Consider the following 22,176-nt stretch of genomic DNA (forward strand, 5'->3'; position numbering starts at 1 on the left):
GTTAGTACGCCTGTCATTATAGTGCGGACTTTCCATAGCATAGAAAATCGCTACGTTTCAATTTGTGTAACTGAACTTGTTTCATATCACTGGTCATATAAACCTATGTAAACAGGAAAAACGCGGAAGAGTTTGGTCGCATCTAACTACAGCCCCAAAAAATACCATTGGCCATACTGAGCCTAGCTACATTGCTAACAGGAGTGACAGCGCGTCTGACTGCGTCTGACTGACTGGGAGGTCGCGCAAAGCTCGGAGAGGTACGGAGCAGCTCGTCTCAATTCAGATAAGAGCATATTTCATTATGGAAGTATGGTGGACTGTTCCTTTAAGGCCACTAATCTTTCATCCAAGTAAAAACTTCAAAATTTGAGTTCAATTTTCTTTTTATCCCACAATAAAACAAATAACAATCCAGTTCAAATAGCATGTTTATTTTAACATGATGGTAGCAAAACTGCTATAAAACTGTTGTGGCAGTGCTTTTTTGTTAAGTCACACAATCACTTATTTTAAGCCTGAAGCTAATTTGACAAACGAAATGTGCAAACAATTTTTGTTTGCACATTTCTCGTCTCGTCTCGTCTTCTTCCGCTTATCCAGGACCGGGTCGCGGAGGCAGCAGTCTAAGCATGGAAGCCCAAACTTCCCTTTCCCCAGACACCTCGGCCAGCTCCTCGGGAAGAACACCGAGGCGTTCCCAGGCCAGCCGAGAGACATAGTCCCTCCAGCGTGTCCTGGGTCTTCCCCGGGGCCTCCTCCCGGGGGGACATGCCTGGAACACCTCCCCAGGGAGGCGTCCAGGAGGCATCCGAAAAAGATGCCCGAGCCACCTCAGCTGGTTCCTCTCGATGTGGAGGAGCAGCGGCTCTACTCCGAGCTCCTCCCGAGTGACTGTGCTTCTCACCCTATCTCTAAGGGAGCGCCCAGCCACCCTGCGAAGGAAACTCATTTCAGCCGCTTGTATCCGCGATCTTGTTCTTTCTGTCATTACCCAAAGCTCATGACCATAGGTGAGAGTCGGAACGTAGATCGACCGGTAAATTGAGAGCTTCGCCTTTTGGCTCAGCTCCTTCTTCACCACGACGGACCGGTAAAGCGACCGCATCACTGCGGAGGCTGCACCGATCCGCCTGTCGATCTCACGCTCCATCCTTCCCTCACTCGTGAACAAGATCCCGAGATACTTAAACTCCTCCACTTGAGGCAGGACTTCTCCACCAACCTGGAGAGGGCAAGCCACCCTTTTCCGGTCGAGAACCATGGCCTCGGACTTGGAGGTGCTGATTCTCATCCCAGCCGCTTCACACTCGACTGCAAACCGCCCCAGTGCATGCTGAAGGTCCTGGTTTGAAGAAGCCAACAGGACAACATCATCCGCAAAAAGCAGAGATGAAATCCTGTGGTTCCCAAACAGGATTCCTTCCGGCCCCTGGCTGCGCCTAGAAATTCTGTCCATAAAAATTATGAACAGAACCGGTGACAAAGGGCAGCCCTGACGGAGTCCAACATGCACTGGGAACAGGTCTGACTTACTGCCGGCAATGCGAACCAGACTCCTGCTCCGTTCGTACAGGGACCGGACAGCCCTTAGCAAAGAGCCCCGAACCCCATACTCCCGAAGCACCCCCCACAGAATACCACGGGGGACACGGTCGAATGCCTTCTCCAGATCCACAAAGCACATGTGGACTGGTTGGGCAAACTCCCATGAACCCTCGAGCACCCTATGAAGGGTATAGAGCTGGTCCAGTGTTCCGCGACCAGGACGAAAACCGCATTGTTCCTCCTGGATCCGAGGTTCGACTATCGGTCGAATTCTCCTCTCCAGTACCCTGGAGTAAACTTTCCCTGGGAGGCTGAGAAGTGTGATTCCCCTATAATTGGAGCACACTCTCCGGTCCCCTTTCTTAAAAAGAGGGACCACCACCCCAGTCTGCCACTCCAGAGGCACTGTCCCCGACCGCCACGCGATGTTGCAGAGGCGTGTCAACCAAGACAGCCCCACAACATCCAGAGACTTGAGATACTCAGGGCGGATCTCATCCACCCCCGGTGCCTTGCCACCGAGGAGCTTGCAAACCACCTCAGTGACTTCGGCTTGGGTAATGGACGAGTCCACCTCTGAGTCATCAGCCTCAGTCTCCTCAGTGGAAGACATGACGGTGGGATTGAGGAGATCCTCAAAGTATTCCTTCCACCGCCCGACAATGTCCCCAGTCGAGGTCAACAGCTCCCCACCCGCACTGTAAACAGTGTTGGCAGAGTACTGCTTCCCCCCCCTGAGGCGCCGGACGGTTTGCCAGAATTTCTTCGAGGCCGACCGATAGTCCTTCTCCATGGCCTCCCCGAACTCCTCCCAGTTCCGAGTTTTTGCCTCCGCAACTGCCCGAGCTGCAGCACGCCTGGCCTGCCGATACCCGTCGGCTGCCTCAGGAGTCCCGGAGGTCAACATGGCCCGATAGGACTCCTTCTTCAGCTTGACGGCATCCCTTACTTCCGGTGTCCACCACCGGGTTCGGGGATTGCCGCCACGACAGGCACCGGAGACCTTGCGGCCACAGCTCCGAACAGCTGCGTCCACAATGGAGGTAGAGAACATGGTCCACTCAGACTCAATGTCCCCCGCCTCCCTCGGAAGCTGGGAAAAGCTCTCCCGGAGGTGGGAGTTAAAGACCTCCCCAACAGAGTGCTCGGCCAGACGTTCCCAGCAGACCCTCACCATACGTTTGGGCCTGCCAGGTCTGTCCAGCTTCCTCCTCCGCCAGCGGATCCAACTCACCACCAGGTGGTGATCAGTTGACAACTCAGCCCCTCTCTTCACCCGAGTGTCCAAGACATAGGGTCGGAGATCAGATGACACGACTACAAAGTCGATCATCGACCTCCGACCTAAGGTGTCCTGGTGCCACGTGCACTTATGGACACCCCTATGCTCGAACATGGTGTTCGTTATGGACAAACTGTGACTAGCACAGAAGTCCAATAACAAAACACCACTCGGGTTCAGATCGGGGAGGCCGTTCCTCCCAACCACGCCCCTCCAGGTGTCACTGTCATCGCCCACGTGAGCATTGAAGTCCCCCAGTAGCACAATGGAGTCCCCAGTCTGAGCACCCCTCAGTACCTCTCCCAGGGACTCCAAGAAGGCCGGATACTCTATACTGCTATTTGGCCCGTAGGCACAAACAACAGCAAGAGCCCTCTCCCCAATCCGAAGGCGCAGAGAGGCGACCCTCTCGTTCACTGGGGTAAACTCCAACACATGGCGGCTGAGCTGGGGAGCTATAAGGAAGCCCACACCAGCCCGCCGCCGCTCCCCATGGGGAGCGTGTTTGCACATTTCGTTTGTCAAATTAGTTTTTACTTGGATGAAAGATTAGTGGCCTTAAAGTTGAATTCTTATCATGTAAAACTGAAAAAATTAAGTTCGTGTGAATATGAAGGCTAAGTTATCTGAGACCAAAAGTACAAGTTGGCACAACTTTCTTCAAAACTTAAAAATCTTAGTTGTCACATAAACTCAAAAATCCTGTGCAGTAAGTTGCCTTGAATTTTTAAGTTGGCGTAACTTTTTTTTTTACATTGTATGTACACTCCAGATTTCTGTTGGTTTTTTTTTTTTCATCTTATTGTTTGTGTCACAATAAAACAACAATTTTCACCTATAAAGTTGTAGACATGCTGTGAAAATCAAATGGTGCTAACCTCCCAAAAATCCATTTTAATTCCAGCTTGTAATGCAACAAAACAGGACAAACACCAAGGGGGATGAATACTTTTGCAAGACGCTGTAATTGGCTAATATCTATTCACTAATATCTGATTGCTTTTTTTCAACCTCTTTCCTCTTGTGGCAGTGAAAACACACATTGCACAACATTATACTCTCGCCAAGGCACTGGTGACACCATTGAAGAGCAAAACAATGCTGGAGAAAGTTCTCACTGTGGTGACAGATGGACAACCACAGAGCTGCCTGAGCCCTCAGCTATCCGGCGTTGTAGCAGTGAGGGGCAGACTCTCAAAGGTGGTTTAGCATCTGAGTGGGAAACTGCATTAGCATCCGAGCAGACGATATGGCCACAGCTCAGTAGGTTCCCTTCAGAGGCAGACATTCCTCCGTCCTACAGCAAGGCCACAGGTCTGGACTCTGTGTATGAGTCAGCAGCTCACACTGAAGAGAAAAAACTCAGGATAAATGCACCAGACAACAGCACAGTCCCCTCACTGAGCCACGAGCTCACAGCCAGTGAACTTCTGCGCAACAGGTGAGAAAAACCACACTGTCAGTTGTTTAATCCCATGCTTCACACACTGAGGTTCATGAAGCATCTTGATTTTTGCATTTTGTTACGCTGATGGAAATCATACCTCATCATCTTATTAATCTGTTTGATTATTTCAGTTGAATAGGTTTAATCCCAACCTCAAAAAAGAAGTAAATAATCTCATCTCATTATCTCTAGCCGCTTTATCCTTCTACAGGGTCGCAGGCGAGCTGGAGCCTATCCCAGCTGACTACGGGAGAAAGGCGGGGTACACCCTGGACAAGTCGCCAGGTCATCACAGGGCTGACACATAGACACAGACAACCATTCACACTCACATTCACACCTACGGTCAATTTAGAGTCACCAGTTAACCTAACCTGCATGTCTTTGGACTGTGGGGGAAACCGGAGCACCCGGAGGAAACCCACGCGGACACGGGGAGAACATGCAAACTCCACACAGAAAGGCCCTCGCTGGCCACGGGGCTCGAACCCGGACCTTCTTGCTGTGAGGCGACAGCGCTAACCACTACACCACCGTGCCGCCGAAGTAAATAATATCAACTTGAATATAATGGCATTATTAATCTAATGTACATATTTCAAGAATGAGCTTAATATTTGGATAGTTTATTTAAATAATATTGGCTGGCTTTTTTTCATGGTACATCAGATATATTCCATTCAGCTAGCATGATATTGAACGAGTTGAAGATGAGTTCAATATCATGCTAGCTGAATGGAATATATCTGATATACCACAAAATATACTCAGCCAATATTATTATTATTATTATTATTATTATTATTATTATTATTATTATTATTATACATACACACTCTCTTCATACCAGCATATCTGCATTCTCGAAGGCCAACGCTACTATAGCTTACCCATGAGTTGGTGCTGTCAGCTTCCAGCCGGTGTAGCGTTCATCAGTAGTGTTACCAAATGCTAATAAACCGGTCAAGCCAGTGCTATCGAGAGCAAGTAGCACAGGCAAACAACTGAGAAAGTAAGATTTCTGTCTCCAGACTCTTTTTCCATGCACGCTCGCCACAGTACTTTTCACTCAGACCTAAGGATTAATTTCCCTGTCTAATTTACTTAGTTACTTTTAAACTTAACATCGGCAACTAGACACAACGGAGCAACCTGGGACTCTGCTGCTAATCCCTTGCGAAATCCTTTACCCTGTTGCTTTTTTGGTGTGTTTGGCTAAGTTTTAGCTGAGCTTAAGTCCCAGCTCTAATAGTAACAGTTCGCCATGGCTTGTAATTTTGCGTGAAGAATTTCTAATGAAGTTGTGGTAGACTTTCGGGTGTTCAATGCATCTTTCTCTTTCCTGGCAAACAAAGAAATGCTTGTGCACATACGCAACTGAAAACTTTCTCATTGAATATTCGCATTAGCTCCACCGTGTGACGTCATCTTGTCTTGAAAACCATGCAATATCGTAAACCGTATTCAACGCTCATTCTCCATTGGGTAGAGTGACGTAATACATGTAGGATAAGTGATATGCTAACAATATTGCATGCTATCAAACCAAATGAATGAAACCCGCTAGAAGGGAAGAGAATACATGTTTTTATTCCATTGAAAAAGTGTCCTGTATGTATAATATTTTAAATAAATTTGTCCTGAAGTCAGTCAGTGAAATTTATCTCAACGTTTAAATGGGTCTCTGTCAGTACAAAGTTTTGATAACCCTTGCCTTAACCAAATAAACATAAATATATCGCAGACTCCTATAGTTACCGATGTTGTACTGATTGCCTTAACTTACTAATAGTGTCATCATTACCTAAATTGCCCAGTCATCCAATTATCGAAAGGTCATACATAAAAACTGCAGGGGCGGCACGGTGGTGTAGTGGTTAGCGCTGTCGCCTCACAGCAAGAAGGTCCTGGGTTCGAGCCCCGGGGTCGCAGGCAAGCTGGAGCCTATCCCAGCTGACTACGGGCGAAAGGCGGGGTACACCCTGGACAAGTCGCCAGGTCATCACAGGGCTGACACATAGACACAGACAACCATTCACACTCACATTCACACCTACGGTCAATTTAGAGTCACCAGTTAACCTAACCTGCATGTCTTTGGACTGTGGGGGAAACCGGAGCACCCGGAGGAAACCCACGCGGACACGGGGAGAACATGCAAACTCCGCACAGAAAGGCCCTCGCCGGCCCCGGGGCTCGAACCCAGGACCTTCTTGCTGTGAGGCGACAGCGCTAACCACTACACCACCGTGCCGCCCTTTGGTGAAATGCTCTGTCTTAAATTTTGTCATCTCCAGTCTTTTAGTATTGCTTCTGTTTCTCTCCAAAAGGATGTTCTATGATGAAGAGCTGGAGGAATCTGAGCGCTTCTACAGCTCCCAGCCACAGATCCTACAGCTGTGTTATGCCCTCTATAACATGCTGGTGGCCCACTCAGAGATGGTATGCTACCTAGTCATTATCCTTAATCACATGGTCTCAGCATCAGTGGCCACACTGGTGCTCCCCATCCTCATCTTCCTGTGGGCCATGCTGTCTGTACCCCGGCCCAGCAAGCGCTTCTGGATGACCGCCATAGTTTACACAGAGGTACAGATACAATAACACCATCAACTCCATTAGAGCTATATATAATCTCTATTACAGCTTCAGTAACATTTTTATGTCTGTTACAGCTTCAATAAGAGCATTTTCTCCATTACATCTTTGGTAACCCTAACCCTAGTTACAGCTTCCGTGTCACCATCTCTATTACAGCTTCAGTATCACCAACATCTCTATTACAGCTTCAGTATCACCATCATCTCTATTACAGCTTCAGTATCACCATCATCTCTATTACAGCTTCAGTATCACCAACATCTCTATTACAGCTTCAGTATCACCATCATCTCTATTCCAGCTTCAGTATCACCATCATCTCTATTACAGCTTCAGTATCACCAACATCTCTATTACAGCTTCAGTATCACCATCATCTCTATTCCAGCTTCAGTAATACCATCATCTCTATTACAGCTTCAGTATCACCATCATCTCTATTCCAGCTTCAGTAATACCATCATCTCTATTACAGCTTCAGTATCACCAACATCTCTATTACAGCTTCAGTATCACCATCATCTCTATTCCAGCTTCAGTAATACCATCATCTCTATTACAGCTTCAGTATCACCATCATCTCTATTCCAGCTTCAGTAATACCATCATCTCTATTACAGCTTCAGTATCACCATCATCTCTATTCCAGCTTCAGTAATACCATCATCTCTATTACAGCTTCAGTAATACCATCATCTCTATTCCAGCTTCAGTAATACCATCATCTCTATTACAGCTTCAGTAATACCATCATCTCTATTACAGCTTCAGTAACACCATCATCTCTATTGCAGCTTTAGTAACACCATCATCTCTATTACAGCTTCAGTATAACTTCCATTTGTTACAGCTTCAGTGTCACCATCATCTCTATTCCAGCTTCAGTGTCACTATTATCTCTATTGCAGCTTCAGTAACACCATCATCTCTATTACAGCTTCAGTATCACTGTCATCTCTATTCCAGCTTCAGTATCACCATCATCTCTATTACAGCTTCAGTATCACTATCATCTCTATTACAGCTTCAGTATCACTATCATCTCTATTCCAGCTTCAGTATCACCATCATCTCTATTCCAGCTTCAGTATCACCATCATCTCTATTACAGCTTCAGTATCACCATCATCTCTATTTCAGCTTCAGTGTCACCATCATCTCTATTCCAGCTTCAGTGTCACTATTATCTCTATTGCAGCTTCAGTGTCACCATCATCTCTATTACAGCTTCAGTATCACTATCATCTCTATTACAGCTTCAGTAACACCATCATCTCTATTACAGCTTCAGTATCACCAACATCTCTATTACAACTTCAGTATCACCAACATCTCTATTACAGCTTCAGTATAACTTCCATCTGTTACAACCTCAGTAACACCATCATCTCTATTACAGCTTCAGTATCACTATTACAGCTTCAGTAACACCATCTGTTACAGCTGCAGTAACACCATCATCCATATTACAGCTTCAGTAACACCATCATCTCTATTACAGCTTAAGGAACACCATCTGTTACAGCTGCAGTAACACCATCATCCATATTACAGCTTCAGTAATACTATCATCTCTATTGCAGCTTCAGTAGCACAGTTATCTCTATTACAGCTTCAGTAATACTATCATCTCTATTGCAGCTTCAGTAACACAGTTATCTCTATTACAGCTTCAGTAACACCATCTCTATTACAGCTTCAGTAACACTTCCACCTGTTACAGCTTCAGTAACACCATCAACTCTCTTACAGCTTCCGTATCACTATAATATGTTAAAGCTTCCGTATCACTGTCACCTATGTTATTGCTTCAGTAACACTATCATCTCTGTGACAGCTTCAATAACACTGTCGTTATATCACTTACAGCTTTAGTATCACTATTATTTCTGTTACAGCTTCAGTAACACCATCCTCTTACAGCTTCTATATCACTATCATCGCTGTTACAGCTTCCGTATCACTATCATCTCTGTTACAGTTTCAGTAATACTATCATTATATATCCTACAGCTTCAGTATCACTGTCATTATATCTGTTATAGCTTTCATAATGATATCCTCTGATACAGCTTTAGTAACACCATCATCTCTGTTACAGCTTCAGTATCACTATCACTATCATCTGTTACAGCTTCAGTAACACTATCAGCACTGTTACAGTAACACTATTATCTGTTACAGCTTTAGTAACACTATCATCTCTCTTACAGCTTCAGTAACACTATCATCTGTTACAGGTTCAGTAACACCATCTCTGTTACAGCTTCAGTATCACTATCATGTGTTACAGCTTCACTAGCATTATCATCTCCGTTACAGCTTTAGTAACACTATCAGCTCTGTTACAGTAACACTATCATCTCTGTTACAGGTTTAGTAACACTATCATCTCTGTTGCAGTAACACTATAATCTCTGTTCCAGCATCAGTAACACTGTCATCTATCCCAGCTTTAGTAACACCATCATCTCTGTTTCAGCTTTAGTAACACTATCATCTGTTACAGTAACACTATCATCTCTGTTACAGCTGTAGTAACACTCATCTCTGTTACAGTAGCACTATCATCTCTGTTACAGCTTTAGTAACACTATCATCTCTGTTTCAGCTTCAGTAACATTATCATCTCTGTTTCAGCTTCAGTAACATTATCATCTCTGTTACAGTAACACTATAATCTCTGTTACAGCTTTAGTAACACTATCATCTGTTACAGCTTCACTAGCATTACCATCTCTGTTACAGCTTCAGTAACACTGTCATCTATTCCAGCTTTAGTAACACTGTCATCTGTTACAGCTTCACTAGCATTATCATCTCTGTTACAGTTTCAGTAACACTATCAGCTCTGTTACAGTAACACTATCAGCTCTGTTTAATAATAATAATAATAATAATAATAATTTATTAATATAAATTGCAAACCATAAGTTTGAAAAATAGATATTTACAAATGTACAAATAAAAATATTGTTACTCTATAAAAATATAATAATCAAATATATTGTTATAGCTTCAGTAACACTGTCATCTATTACAGCTTTAGTAACACTATCAGCTCTGTTACAGTAACATTATCATCTCTGTTTTTTGCTACAGTAATACTATCATCTCTGTTTCAGCTTCAGTAACACTATCATATCTGTTACAGTAACACTATCATCTCTGTTTCAGCTTCAGTAACACTATCATATCTGTTACAGTAACACTATCATCTCTGTTTCAGCTTCAGTAACACTATCATATCTGTTACAGTAACACTATCATCTCTTTTTCAGTTTCAGTAACACTATCATCTCTGTTACAGCTTCACTAACATTATCATCTCTGTTTCAGCTTCAGTAACACTATCATATCTGTTACAGTAACACTATCATCTCTGTTTCAGCTTCAGTAACACTATCATATCTGTTACAGTAACACTATCATCTCTTTTTCAGTTTCAGTAACACTATCATCTCTGTTACAGCTTCACTAACATTATCATCTCTGTTACAGCTTCAGTAACACTATCATCTGTTACACCTTCAATATCACTCATCTGTTGTAGCTTTATTAACATTAATCTGTTACACCTGCAGTAACACTATCATCTGCTTGAAGATTGCATCAGGTTTTTGAATTTCACTAATCACTAAAATCATAATGGCAACTCACATGACAGGTTTCAATCAGTGAACTGCTATCACTGCCATGAAGGTAACATTTTATTCTTTCTTTTTTCCACATCTAGGTGACCATAGTAATAAAATACTTCTTCCAGTTTGGTTTCTTCCCCTTCAATCAGAACGTAGAGTTGGACAAGACCAAACCGTTCCACCCTCCTAATATAATAGGAGTTGAGAAAAAAGAGGGATACGTCCATTATGACCTGGTCCAACTGCTGGCACTCTTTTTCCATCGCTCAATTCTTAAGGTAGGTTTTTATGTTTATGATTAAGCATTTTGTACTAGCCCTACTATGATATCAGACATTTGAGTTTTGACATCTCAAACTGTAATGTAATCCAATTACTGTAATGTAATCCACATTCACACAGGTTATCTGTCTGATTTTGATGAAACTTTATTCAGTTAATGTCAAAATCAGTTGACAACTTATAAAGTATTTCTCATATATAGCAAATGTATAGAAAAGTCACTTTTCAGTTTATTGTACAAAAAGACAGCTTTTCATCATATTTGCACTGCATGTTTTTATTGTGTGAATTTAGTTTCTCAAAATTTATATTTAACTTTTTGTTTTATTATTATGGTTAATTGTTAAGTAGTTGTTATTTTTTCCATATAAAACCACATTAAGACCTTCATGGAATTTTTCATTTCTAATCAATCAAAACATAATTAGGTAATAACAGTTGGCTTACCAACAGGTTAATAGTGCAATTCTTAATAGATAACTGTTTTTATGTCAGATAATTTATTCCCTTCTTTTACTTGATTAAATTAGAATGTTAATTTTTATCCATCACCTCTGTCACCTGTCATTCAGGATCGTGATGTCTTGTTTGTGGTAGAACGTCCTAATAACAAATTTACAGTTGATTTTCAAGACATTTTTAACTGTATTTTTTAATCAGAGATAAGAAAACGTGTAAAAGATAAATGACACTAAATGAAAGTGTCTTCCACTAATGAAATTTCTGTGCTGCACTCAGTCTTACCTGACAGAATCTTATGTGTTAAGTGGTCAATCTTCTTTTCAAGGATGAATATTATCCATAGTTTGCTTTTATACCGACTTGTCTTGAAAATAATATGCTTTTGATTTTAATGTTGGTATAATTAAAATTATTCACTGGAATACGTAATTTTCAATTTTCCTGTTCTTATACCCCCGCCCCGAAGGAGGGGGGTATACTGGTTTTTACCTCTGTCCATCCGAAACACCCTTTGTCTCAGCAACCACAAATCATAGCCTCTTGGTACTTGGTACCAAACTTCAGCTTGGGGTTCTATACCGTGTATACCATTTTCAAGTCTGTCCCACATCAACTTCCTGTTTACCGACAATGTATTTACGAAACATATAGCGTGGATTTACAAAATTTTCATAACACTTTTCTCAGCAACTACAAATCACAACTGCTTGATATTTGGTACCAAGCTTTAGCTTGGGGTTCTATAGCATGTCTACCATTTTCAAGTCTGTCCCACATCGACTTCCTGTTTACCGACTGAATGTATTTATGAAGCATATAGGGTGGATTTTGATGCTATTTCAAGAAGCAAAATGCTATTTCAAAATGACAGTTTACCAGGATGCTATTTGAAATCCTTGGGGAGAACACTGCTCTTTACTTACTTTTTTCAAGGTTAATTATTTGTTGAAGTCAACATTCATAATAAGTGTCCTTTCGATTGCTTGCATTCTGATAGAAGTGAGAGCGGGGGGATATGTACGTGAGCAGTAGCTCACAGTTGATCTTGTTATTTCCCAACACATTCACTGATATGACCTTTGTAACAGCCGTGTAGAAGCTGATGTGTGTATTCACTCTCCTCTTGAATCAGTGTCATGGTCTGTGGGATGAGGACGACACCAGATCAGACGCTAAAAAGACACTGTACAGTCACTCAGACTCGGACAGCACAGAGAAACCCCCAGTCCGAAGGGAAAGGAGCTCACTGACCCGGAACACTTTAATGGAGACTATACATGTCCGCATGCCAAGAAAACGCTCAAGCACACCCTCCGCCATGCGCCGGCACAGTTCCAGTGCAGGATCACACATTTCTCACAGATCAACACATTCCAGAGGAGGTTAGCATGGAGTGAAACAAATGCACAAAAGCATTGTGTAACATATGTGTCTATATTTTGTCTTTTATATTTATTATATGTTACAACATTCCATGTTTGTGTGTGTATGTGTCCATAGGCAGTTCATTCACAAGGACGAGTGTGTCTCGTGCAGGCAGTGTGTTAGGGGTTCAGCAGAAGAGCCGCAAAGAACTCATTTTGGAGAAAGTCCGAGAGCAAATCATTAAAGCCAAGAAATTCACAGTCAAAATGTAAATAATGTGTCATTCTTGTTCGCTTCACTCCAGCTCTTGATGTTCCACATGCATTAAGCTGCACTATAAATATGTACAGTGCCTTGCAAAAGTATTCATCCTCCTTGGTTTTTGTCCTGTTTTGTTGCATTACAAGCTGGAATTAAAATGGATTTTTGGAAGGTTAGCACCATTTGATTTACACAACATGCCTACCACTTTAAAGGCGCACATTGTTTTTTTATTGTGACACAAACAATAATTAAGATGAAAAAACAGAAATCTGGAGTGTGCATAAGTATTCACCCTCTTTCATATGAAACCCAGAAATAAGAGCTGGTCCAACCAATTCACTTCATAAGTGACATAATTAGTTGATTAAGATCCACCTGTGTGCAATCAAAGTGTCACGTGATCTGTCACATGATGTCTGTATAAATCAACCTGTTCTGGAAGGACCCTGACTCTGCAACACTACTAAGCAAGCAACATGAAAACCAAGGAACACTCCAAACAGGTCCGAGACAAAGTTGTGGAGAAGTATAGATCAGGGTTGGGTTATAAAAAACATCCCAAACTTTGAATATCCCAGGGAGCACCATTAAATCCATTATAGCAAAATGGAAAGAACATGGCACCACTACAAACTTGACAAGAGAAGGCCGCCCACCAAAACTCACAGACCGGGCAAGGAGGGCATTAATCAGAGATGCAACAAAGACACCATCGATAACACTGAAGGAGCTGCAAAGATCCACAGTGGAGATGGGAGTATCTGTCCATAGGACCACTTTAAGCCGTACACTCCACAGAGTGGCCAGAAAAAAGTCATTCCTTAAGAAAACACATTTGGAGTTTGCCCAACAGCATGTGGCAGACTCCCCAAACACATGGAAAAAGATTCTCTGGTCAAATGAGACTAAAATTTAACTTTTTGGCCATCATGGGAAATGCCATGTGTGGCGCAAACCCAACACCCTGAGAACACCATCCCTAAAATGAAGCATGGTCAAGTCAAGTCAAGTTTATTTGTATAGCGCTTTTAACAATAAACATTGTCGCAAAGGAGCTTTACAGAATTTGAACGACTTAAAATATGAGCTAATTTTATCCCTACTCTATCCCCAATGAGCAAGCCTGTGGCGACGGTGGCAAGGAAAAACTCCCTCAGACGACATGCATGGTGATGGCAGCATCATGCTGTGGGGATGTTTTTCATCTGCAGGGACAGGAAAGCTGGTCAGGACTGAAGGAAAGATGGATGACACTAAATACAGGGCAATTCTGGAGGAAACCCTGTGTGAGTCAGCCAGAGATTTGCGACTGGGACAAAGGTTCACGTTCCAGTAGGACAATGACCCTAAACATACTGATAAAGCTACACTGGAGTGGTTTAAAGGGAAGCATTTAAATGTCTTGGAATGGCCTAATCAAAGTCCAGACCTCAGTCTAATTGAGAATCTGTGGCATAACTTGAAGATTGCTGTACACCAACGCAACCCATCTAACTTGAAGGAGTTGGAGCAGTTTTGCCTTGAGGAATGGGCAAAAATCCCAGTGGCTAGATGTGCTAAGCTAATCGAGACATACCCCAAGAGACTTGCAGCTGTAATTGCAGCAAAAGGTGGCTCTATAAAGTTTTAATTTTGGGTGGTGAATACTTATGCACACTCCAGATTTCTGTTTTTTCATCTTAATTATTGTTTGTGTCACAATAAAAAAAAAATTTGCACCTTTAAATTGGTAAGCATGTTGTGTAAATCAAATGGTGCTAACCCCCCAAAAATCCACTTTAATTCCAGTGACAAAACAGGACAAACACCAAGGGGGATGAATACTTTTGCAAGGCACTGTAATTCATTTTTAATGTATTCCTTAAAGCCTGTTAAGCATTTATATTGAGGTTTTTCACCCACGTGACCAAGTCATGTGATGCATCGTTAGGCTGCCATTTTGGACGTCACGGCTCGAATCAGTTTGAATGCGAGGAAGGCGACAAACGAAAAACATAAAAGAAAAAGGAGCGAGATGCAGAAAACACCTTCACTATCCAGCGACGTAGGGCATTTACAGGGCGAGCAGAGGGAGAGGTATTTGCAAAAATTGAGGTTAGCAGGCTTGGAGAACGACGTTTACCTGCTTCCACCAGGATTGTTCACTGACGTACGGAAGTACACCAAGCCCTCGTCTTTACCTGACTTCGGCCCACATGATCTGTATACCTATGTCGTTAAAAACCCATCGCCATACACAGGTATTGATCTGAAAGCGTATAAGAGTTTGGATGCCTACAAATATTTTGTGTCAGGCTGGGTAACATGCCTACATCAGCGGGTCGTCCCTGGAGCCGGTGGTCGCCATCTTATTACAGCTAAGGTTTGTTCACATTTACTTTCGGTCCTCAGGATAAACAAAATGTTATTAAATGTCATTGAAATAACTTCTTAGTCTGTTGAGACATGGCCTGTTATAAATTTGCTGTTACCAGGCAATGACCAAGAACTGTATTATTAGGGTCGGTGTCTGTGTTGTAGCAGTGTACTAGCAGCTAGCTGTTAGCACTAGCTAATGTCAACAACATAGCTAGTATGTTACTGTAGCAATGTTTACGTTCAGTCATTTGGATGACTGTTAAAACCTTTCAGTCTCAAGTTTTTCCTTTACTGTATTTACTAGTTTACTGTAATTATGATCCGGCAGCTATTTACACCGGATCCAGTGTAAATAGCTGCCGGAGCGCGCTCCGGCTTGCTCCCCCTCAAATTAAGCAGCGCGCTCCGGCTTGCTCCCGGAGCACTCCGGGAGCAAGCCGGAGCGCGCTGCTTAATTTGAGGGGGAGCAAGCCGGAGCGCGCTGCTTAATTTGAGGAGGAGCAAGCCGGAGCGTGCTCCGGCAGCTATTTACACTGGATCCGGTGTCTGTAACACGTTTTTTTTTTCAAGCTGGTTCTCCCTCTCTGTCTGCAGCGTTAGTATGTAGCTTGACCTTCAAAATGGCGGACACCGGGGCGTCACGTGACCCTGTGACGTCAGGTGAAAAACCTCAATAGCAACTCACTAGCACTAAATGTTTACCTCCACCAACTGAGATTATGTTTCCGCCTCAGTTTGTTTGTTTGTCTGTTCCCAACATAACTCAAAAAGTAGTGAACAGATTTTGATAAAATTTTGAGGAAAGGTGAGCCATGGACCAAGGCACAATTGATTGGATTTTGATGCAAATCCAGATATGTATGCGGATCCAGGATTTTTTTTTTTTATCTTTTCCCAACGTAAATCAAAAAGTAGTGAACGGATTTTGATCAAATTTGGCGTCCAGCTTTAGTATTATCCTAAGTTCAAGTGATTTGATTTTGATGTTGATTTGGATCAGGATCCAGATTTGGGATTCGGATAAATTTTTCCGATTGGTAAACATCTGCTTATTCGAATATGTGGCTTGGCGGAGGTATGCCCTTCTAGCTTATTTCTGAAGCCAAGTACACTGGGTATGCAAAACATCCATAAAACCCTTGTTAAGAGATTTGTAATGCCCTAAAAATGCCTCAGCGATGTAATTTTATTTATTAATAAGCCTATTTATCACCACTACATACAATAAATGTTTGAATGCTGTTTTATAATCACAAGTTTCCCCAACCTGTATGTGATTTCAGAGTCTTGGATATCTTCATTCCAATTCGCCAGTTCTTCTACAACCTGATCCACCCAGAATACAGCGCAGTGACAGATGTCTACGTGCTCATGTTCCTGGCTGATACTGTCGATTTCATCATTATTGTTTTTGGATTCTGGGCTTTTGGGGTGGGTTCAGCGTTGGTATTATCTCGGAAGAACTGAGTGTAATGTAGGAGCCAAATTGTGATGACTAGATGTCTGGGTCTGAGCATCTCCAAAATGGCACATCTTCTCGGGTGTTTCTGGTATGCAGTAGTTAGTACCTACCAAAAGTGGTCCAAGGAAGGACAACCAGTGAACCAGTGACAGGGTCATGGGTGGCCAAGGCTCACTGAGTCTCATGGGGCATGAAGGCTAGTCCATATGGTCCAATCCCACAGAAGAACTACTGTAGCACAAACTGCTGAAAAAGTTAATGCTGGCTAAAATAGAACGGTATCAGCATGAATTTGTTCAGCAGTTTGTGCTACAGTAGCTCTTTTGTGGGACTGGACCATATGGGCTAGCCTTCATGCCCCATGCAAATCAATGAGCCTTGGCCACCCATGACCCTATCACCGGTTGTCCTCATTTGGACCACTTTTGGTAGGTACTAACCACTGCATACCAGGAACACTCCACAAGATGTGCCATTTTGGAGATGCTCAGACCCAGACATCTAGCCATCACAATTTGGCCCTTGTCAAAGTCACTCAGATCCTTACACTTGCCCATTTTTCCTCCTTCCAACACATCAACTTCAAGAACTGACTGTTCTCTTGCTGCCTAATATATCCCACCTTTTGACAGGTGCCATTGTAATGAGATAACCATATGTTATTCATTTCTTCACCCGTCAGTGTTTGTAATTTTATGTCTGATCAGTGTACCTGTCATATTCAACACTTACTCAGCTTTTCCAATAAGATTATGATCCCTCTTTCATGTTTCACTTCAGTGATTTTTTTTTAACACTTGGACATTTGTGTTTATGCATTGAGAAAGCAGAAATTTTCGAATGTTTAGCTTGAATTTCAATCCTGTCTTTCATGTCTGAATAGAAACACTCTGCTGCTGCAGACATTACGTCGTCTCTGTCAGAGGATCAGGTCCCCGAAGCATTCCTCGTCATGGTCCTCATCCAGTTTGCGACTATGGTGGTGGACCGTGCGCTCTACCTGAGGAAGACTGTTATGGGGAAAGTCATCTTTCAGGTCATTTTAGTGTTTGGTATCCATTTCTGGATGTTCTTCATCCTTCCAGGAGTCACTGAGCGGTAAATACTTCCTGTCTACATACAGAATGAAACTTTTTCATAGTTTGAATTTATATTACAAATATAAATAGAAACTGTATCCTATTTTGTTATTTTGTTCTGTTAGGCGTTTCAGTCAGAACATGGTGGCTCAGCTCTGGTACTTTGTGAAGTGCATCTACTTTGGTCTGTCAGCCTACCAGATCCGTTGTGGCTACCCTACTCGTGTGCTGGGCAACTTCCTGACCAAAAGCTATAATTATGTCAACCTTTTCCTCTTCCAGGGGTGAGAACCATGAACACGCATCACTGCCCTGCCTCATAAATACTGAAGAGCAAATATACAAATTACACACATTAATAAATTCGCCTGGACTCATGATTTTACACGATTTGGATAAATAATACAGCTGGAATTTAATGGTCTGGAGTCTCTGTTATTGTGTGTGTCCATATACTCTCTGCAGTCCTGAGTAAATCAGCGTCTGTGCGGGTTTCGCTTTCAGGTTCCGGTTGGTTCCGTTCCTGACCGAGTTGAGGGCTGTGATGGACTGGGTTTGGACAGACACCACTCTGAGTCTCTCTAGCTGGATCTGTGTGGAGGACATTTACGCACACATCTTTGTACTCAAATGCTGGAGGGAATCAGAGAAAGTGAGAAATTTACATTTTACAACATACAGTTGTGGTCAGAAGTTTACATACAGTGACATGAATATCATCTTGGATATGAATGTCATGGGAATATTTGGGCTTTCAGTAATTTCTTTGAACTGTTCTTTTTCTGTGGCAGAATGTACAGCATACATCTTTAATTAAAAAAAAAAACACTAGAATTTGGTGCACAAGTTTTAATTTTCTTTGGGTTTTCTGAAATCAACACAGGGTCAAAATTATACATACAGGGTGGAAAATTTGCATACATTCACTTAGATTATTAATTCAGAGGTACTGAAACTTCCAAAATGTCTCTTATCTTGCCAAGGCCGAGGCCTCTCAACTTCCTGTTAGTGATCATGATTGACTACAGCTGGTAGCGTCTCTGTGCCTTCATAAAAAGGGTTTGTTGACAGCACTTATTGGATTGACCAACACACAGTAAAATGGGAAAGTCCAAGGAGCTCAGTGCAGATCTGAGAAAGAGGATCGCATATATACACAACTCTGGAATGTCTCTTGGAGCCATTTCTAAACAACTACAAATTCCAAGATCAGTTCAAACAATTGTATCCAAGTTATTGTGAGGTGTACTCACTTTGCCAAGCCACTTTGCTTCAAGAAAACCCAAACTGTCACCCTCAGCTGAAAGGAAATTGGTTTGGATGGTCAGGAACAACCTGGGAACCACCATGACACAGCCCTGCCATGAACTGGAAGCTGGTGGATCACTGTCTACAGTTCAGATCACTATGGACTAAGAGGCTGCTATCCAAGAAATAACCCCCTGCTCCAAAATTGACACCTTTCAAGCTTAACTAAAGTTTGAAGCTGACCACATGGACACAGAAAAAGCCTTCTGGAGGAAAGCTGTATGGTCAGATGAGACAAAGATTGAGTTGTTTGGCCACCATGCACAGAGGGACACTATACCAGCTGCTGGTGGTGGCAGGATCATCATGTTCTGGGACTGTTTTGCTGCCAGTGGAACTGGTTCATTGCACAAAGTGGATGGAATAATAAAGAAGGAGGACTACCTCAGAATTCTTCAGCATAATCCATCAGAAACTTGAACACAACTTGGGACTTGGGAGTTACAACAGGACAATGAACCCAAACACGCATCAGAGCTGGTTGTGAAGGATAAAGCAGGCTAATATTAAGCTTAAAACAAGTCCTGACTTCAACCCTTTTGAAAATGTATGGACCGTGCTTATAAGTTGAGTCCATGCCAAAAAAAAAAAAATTAATTGAACTCTACCAATTCTACCAAGAAGAGTTATGAAATATCCAACCAGAATTCTGCCAGAAGCTTGTTCATGGTAAACAAAAATGTTTGGTCAAGGTGAATCTTGCGAAGAGACATTTTACCCAAATATTAGGTGTGCTGTATGTATAATTTTGACCGTGTTGATTTCAGAAAACCCAAAGAAAATTAAAACTTGTGCACCAAATTCTAGAGTTTTGGTTTTTTTAATTAAAGATGTATGCTGTACAATCATTCTGCCACAGAAAAAGAACAGTTCAAAGAAATTACTGAAAGCCCAAATATTGCCATGACATTCATATCCAAGATGACATTCATGTAACTTCTGACCACAACTGTATATACATTTAGAAAAGTGTTGCATTAACTCAGTAAAAAGGAGGAGAGAATACAGGATACATGTATGATGCAGTTGATGTTGTAATGCAATATATGTGAGCAAGCTTTTATACTGTATCTCAGTGGAGGCCGAATGCCCCACAGAGAGGAATATCTGATGCAGGGGCATTTGGCTGAAATGATAGTAAGAGAAATGTGTATGTGTGTGATTGATCAGAGGTATCCTCAGCCACGTGGGCAAAAGAAGAAGAAGGTGGTTAAGTATGGGATGGGTGGAATGATCGTCATGTTACTCATCTGCATCGTCTGGTTCCCGCTGCTCTTCATGTCTCTGATCAAATCAGTGGCTGGCGTCATCAACAAACCCCTGGATGTGTCGGTCACCATCACACTGGGAGGATTTCAGGTGCGCCTCAACTTTAGCTTTACTTTATTTATGATATTTATTTATGTGCAAAAAAGGGGCGGCACGGTGGTGTAGTGGTTAGCACTGTTGCCTCACAGCAAGAAGGTTCTGGGTTTGAGCTCAGTGGCCGACGGGGGCCTTTCTGTGTGGACTTTGCATGTTTCCTCCAGGTGCACCAGGTTCCCCCACAGTCCAAAGACATGCAGGTTAGGTTAACTGGCTACTCTAAATTGCCCATCGCTGTGAATGGTTGTTTCCCAAGACTGGAAATGGGAAGGTTGCAGCAGGAAGAGCATCCAGCGTAAAACTATGCTCCAATTAATGACATGTGGATCAGTAAGGCCCACACAGCACCGACCCCACATGTAAGTGGGACAAGCTAGGAGAAGTGAGCAAGATTCATGTGCGAAAAAAAACACTAATTTAAAATGCTTTGCACCACAATTTGCTACTAGCTGATAGATTTCCTCCCAAACACAATGACATTATAAATATTCACCCCCCAAACTTTTCTACATTTTGTAGTCTTACAACCTGTAACTGAAATGGACTTCATTGGGATTATACTGTATGTCACGAATTGACACAAAACAGCCCATTCTTCTTTAGTGTTGTGCCTGATGGCAGGTCCACTCCGACAGCTTCAGCCATCAAAGTTTCTCAAGAAGAATAACAGTCGTGGTTTCCTGTTGCCTTCTACTGGATTATTATAGAGGTTTTCTCCTCTCAACCATCCACACTGATGGACAATTTAAAGTATCCAGTTAATCTAACTGCATATCTTTGGACAGTGGGGGAAACCTGGAGCACCCAGAGGAAACTCCACACAGAAAAACCCCTGTCAGCCACTGGGCTCAAACCCAGAACCTTTTTGCTGTGATGTGACAGTGCTAACCACTACACTACCGTGCCCCCCCAAAATAACCCATTATCCAGCCATCCATTATCCGTAGCCACTTATCCTGTACAGGGTCACAGGCAAGCTGGAGCCTATCCCAGCTGACTACGGGCGAAAGGCGGGGTACACCCTGGACAAGTCACCAAATCATCACAGGGCTGACACATGGACACAGACAACCATTCACATTCACACCTACAGTCAATTTAGAGTCACCAATTAGCCTAACCTGCATGTCTTTGGACTGTGGGGGAAACCGGAACACCCAGAGGAAACCCACGCAGACACGGGGAGAACATGCAAACTCCACACAGAAAGGCCCCTGTCAGCCACTGGGCTCGAACCCAGAACCTTCTTACTGTGAGGTGACAGTGCTAACCACTACACCACCATGTCACCCAAATAACCCATTTTATTTTTTTCACGGTCCGGTTTTCATCAAATCCTGCGCTCTGATTGGCTGGCGAGAGGGTCCGTATCCTACGGTACGGACCCCAGTTACGGACCCCGGTTATGGACCTCTGGCAACTTGCTCATTCACAACAACAACAAACATAGTAGAATTTTTTGTCAACATTTATCTTTTTTTTAATAAGATTTATTTATAAGATTATCAAAAATCTTATAAATTTTTGCCAGCATTTCTCAGGAGAATAGCATTAATTTTACAGCATGGATAGCGATAACGACAGTGTTCACAGCGAAAGCGAATTTTACTACCCTGAGGAAGACAAAATAAAAGAAAACATTTCAGGAGAAAGCTAAAAACCTCTAACTGTTGCTAACGCTGAGCAAAAACATGGCTGAATCCTGAATGACT

The 22,176-nt window shown here is 42.7% G+C and overlaps 1 protein-coding gene across 5 annotated transcripts in view; it reads left to right on the forward strand.

Annotated features, from left to right (window-relative positions):
* The window catches only part of LOC132887095 (piezo-type mechanosensitive ion channel component 2), a 345,950-nt gene that overhangs the window by 312,435 nt on the left and 11,339 nt on the right, over positions 1 to 22,176 (forward strand). For all 5 annotated transcript variants that reach the window (XM_060922465.1, XM_060922467.1, XM_060922466.1 and 2 more), the window contains 10 exons: positions 3,861 to 4,271; positions 6,608 to 6,866; positions 10,615 to 10,797; positions 12,396 to 12,645; positions 12,764 to 12,896; positions 16,534 to 16,681; positions 17,596 to 17,810; positions 17,917 to 18,075; positions 18,296 to 18,443; positions 20,270 to 20,458. In XM_060922465.1, coding sequence (XP_060778448.1) covers positions 3,861 to 4,271; positions 6,608 to 6,866; positions 10,615 to 10,797; positions 12,396 to 12,645; positions 12,764 to 12,896; positions 16,534 to 16,681; positions 17,596 to 17,810; positions 17,917 to 18,075; positions 18,296 to 18,443; positions 20,270 to 20,458 — 2,095 coding nt within the window. The remainder of the gene's footprint in view (positions 1 to 3,860; positions 4,272 to 6,607; positions 6,867 to 10,614; positions 10,798 to 12,395; positions 12,646 to 12,763; positions 12,897 to 16,533; positions 16,682 to 17,595; positions 17,811 to 17,916; positions 18,076 to 18,295; positions 18,444 to 20,269; positions 20,459 to 22,176) is intronic.

The sequence above is a fragment of the Neoarius graeffei genome, chromosome 5, assembly GCF_027579695.1.
Source record: "Neoarius graeffei isolate fNeoGra1 chromosome 5, fNeoGra1.pri, whole genome shotgun sequence".
NCBI lineage: Eukaryota > Metazoa > Chordata > Actinopteri > Siluriformes > Ariidae > Neoarius > Neoarius graeffei.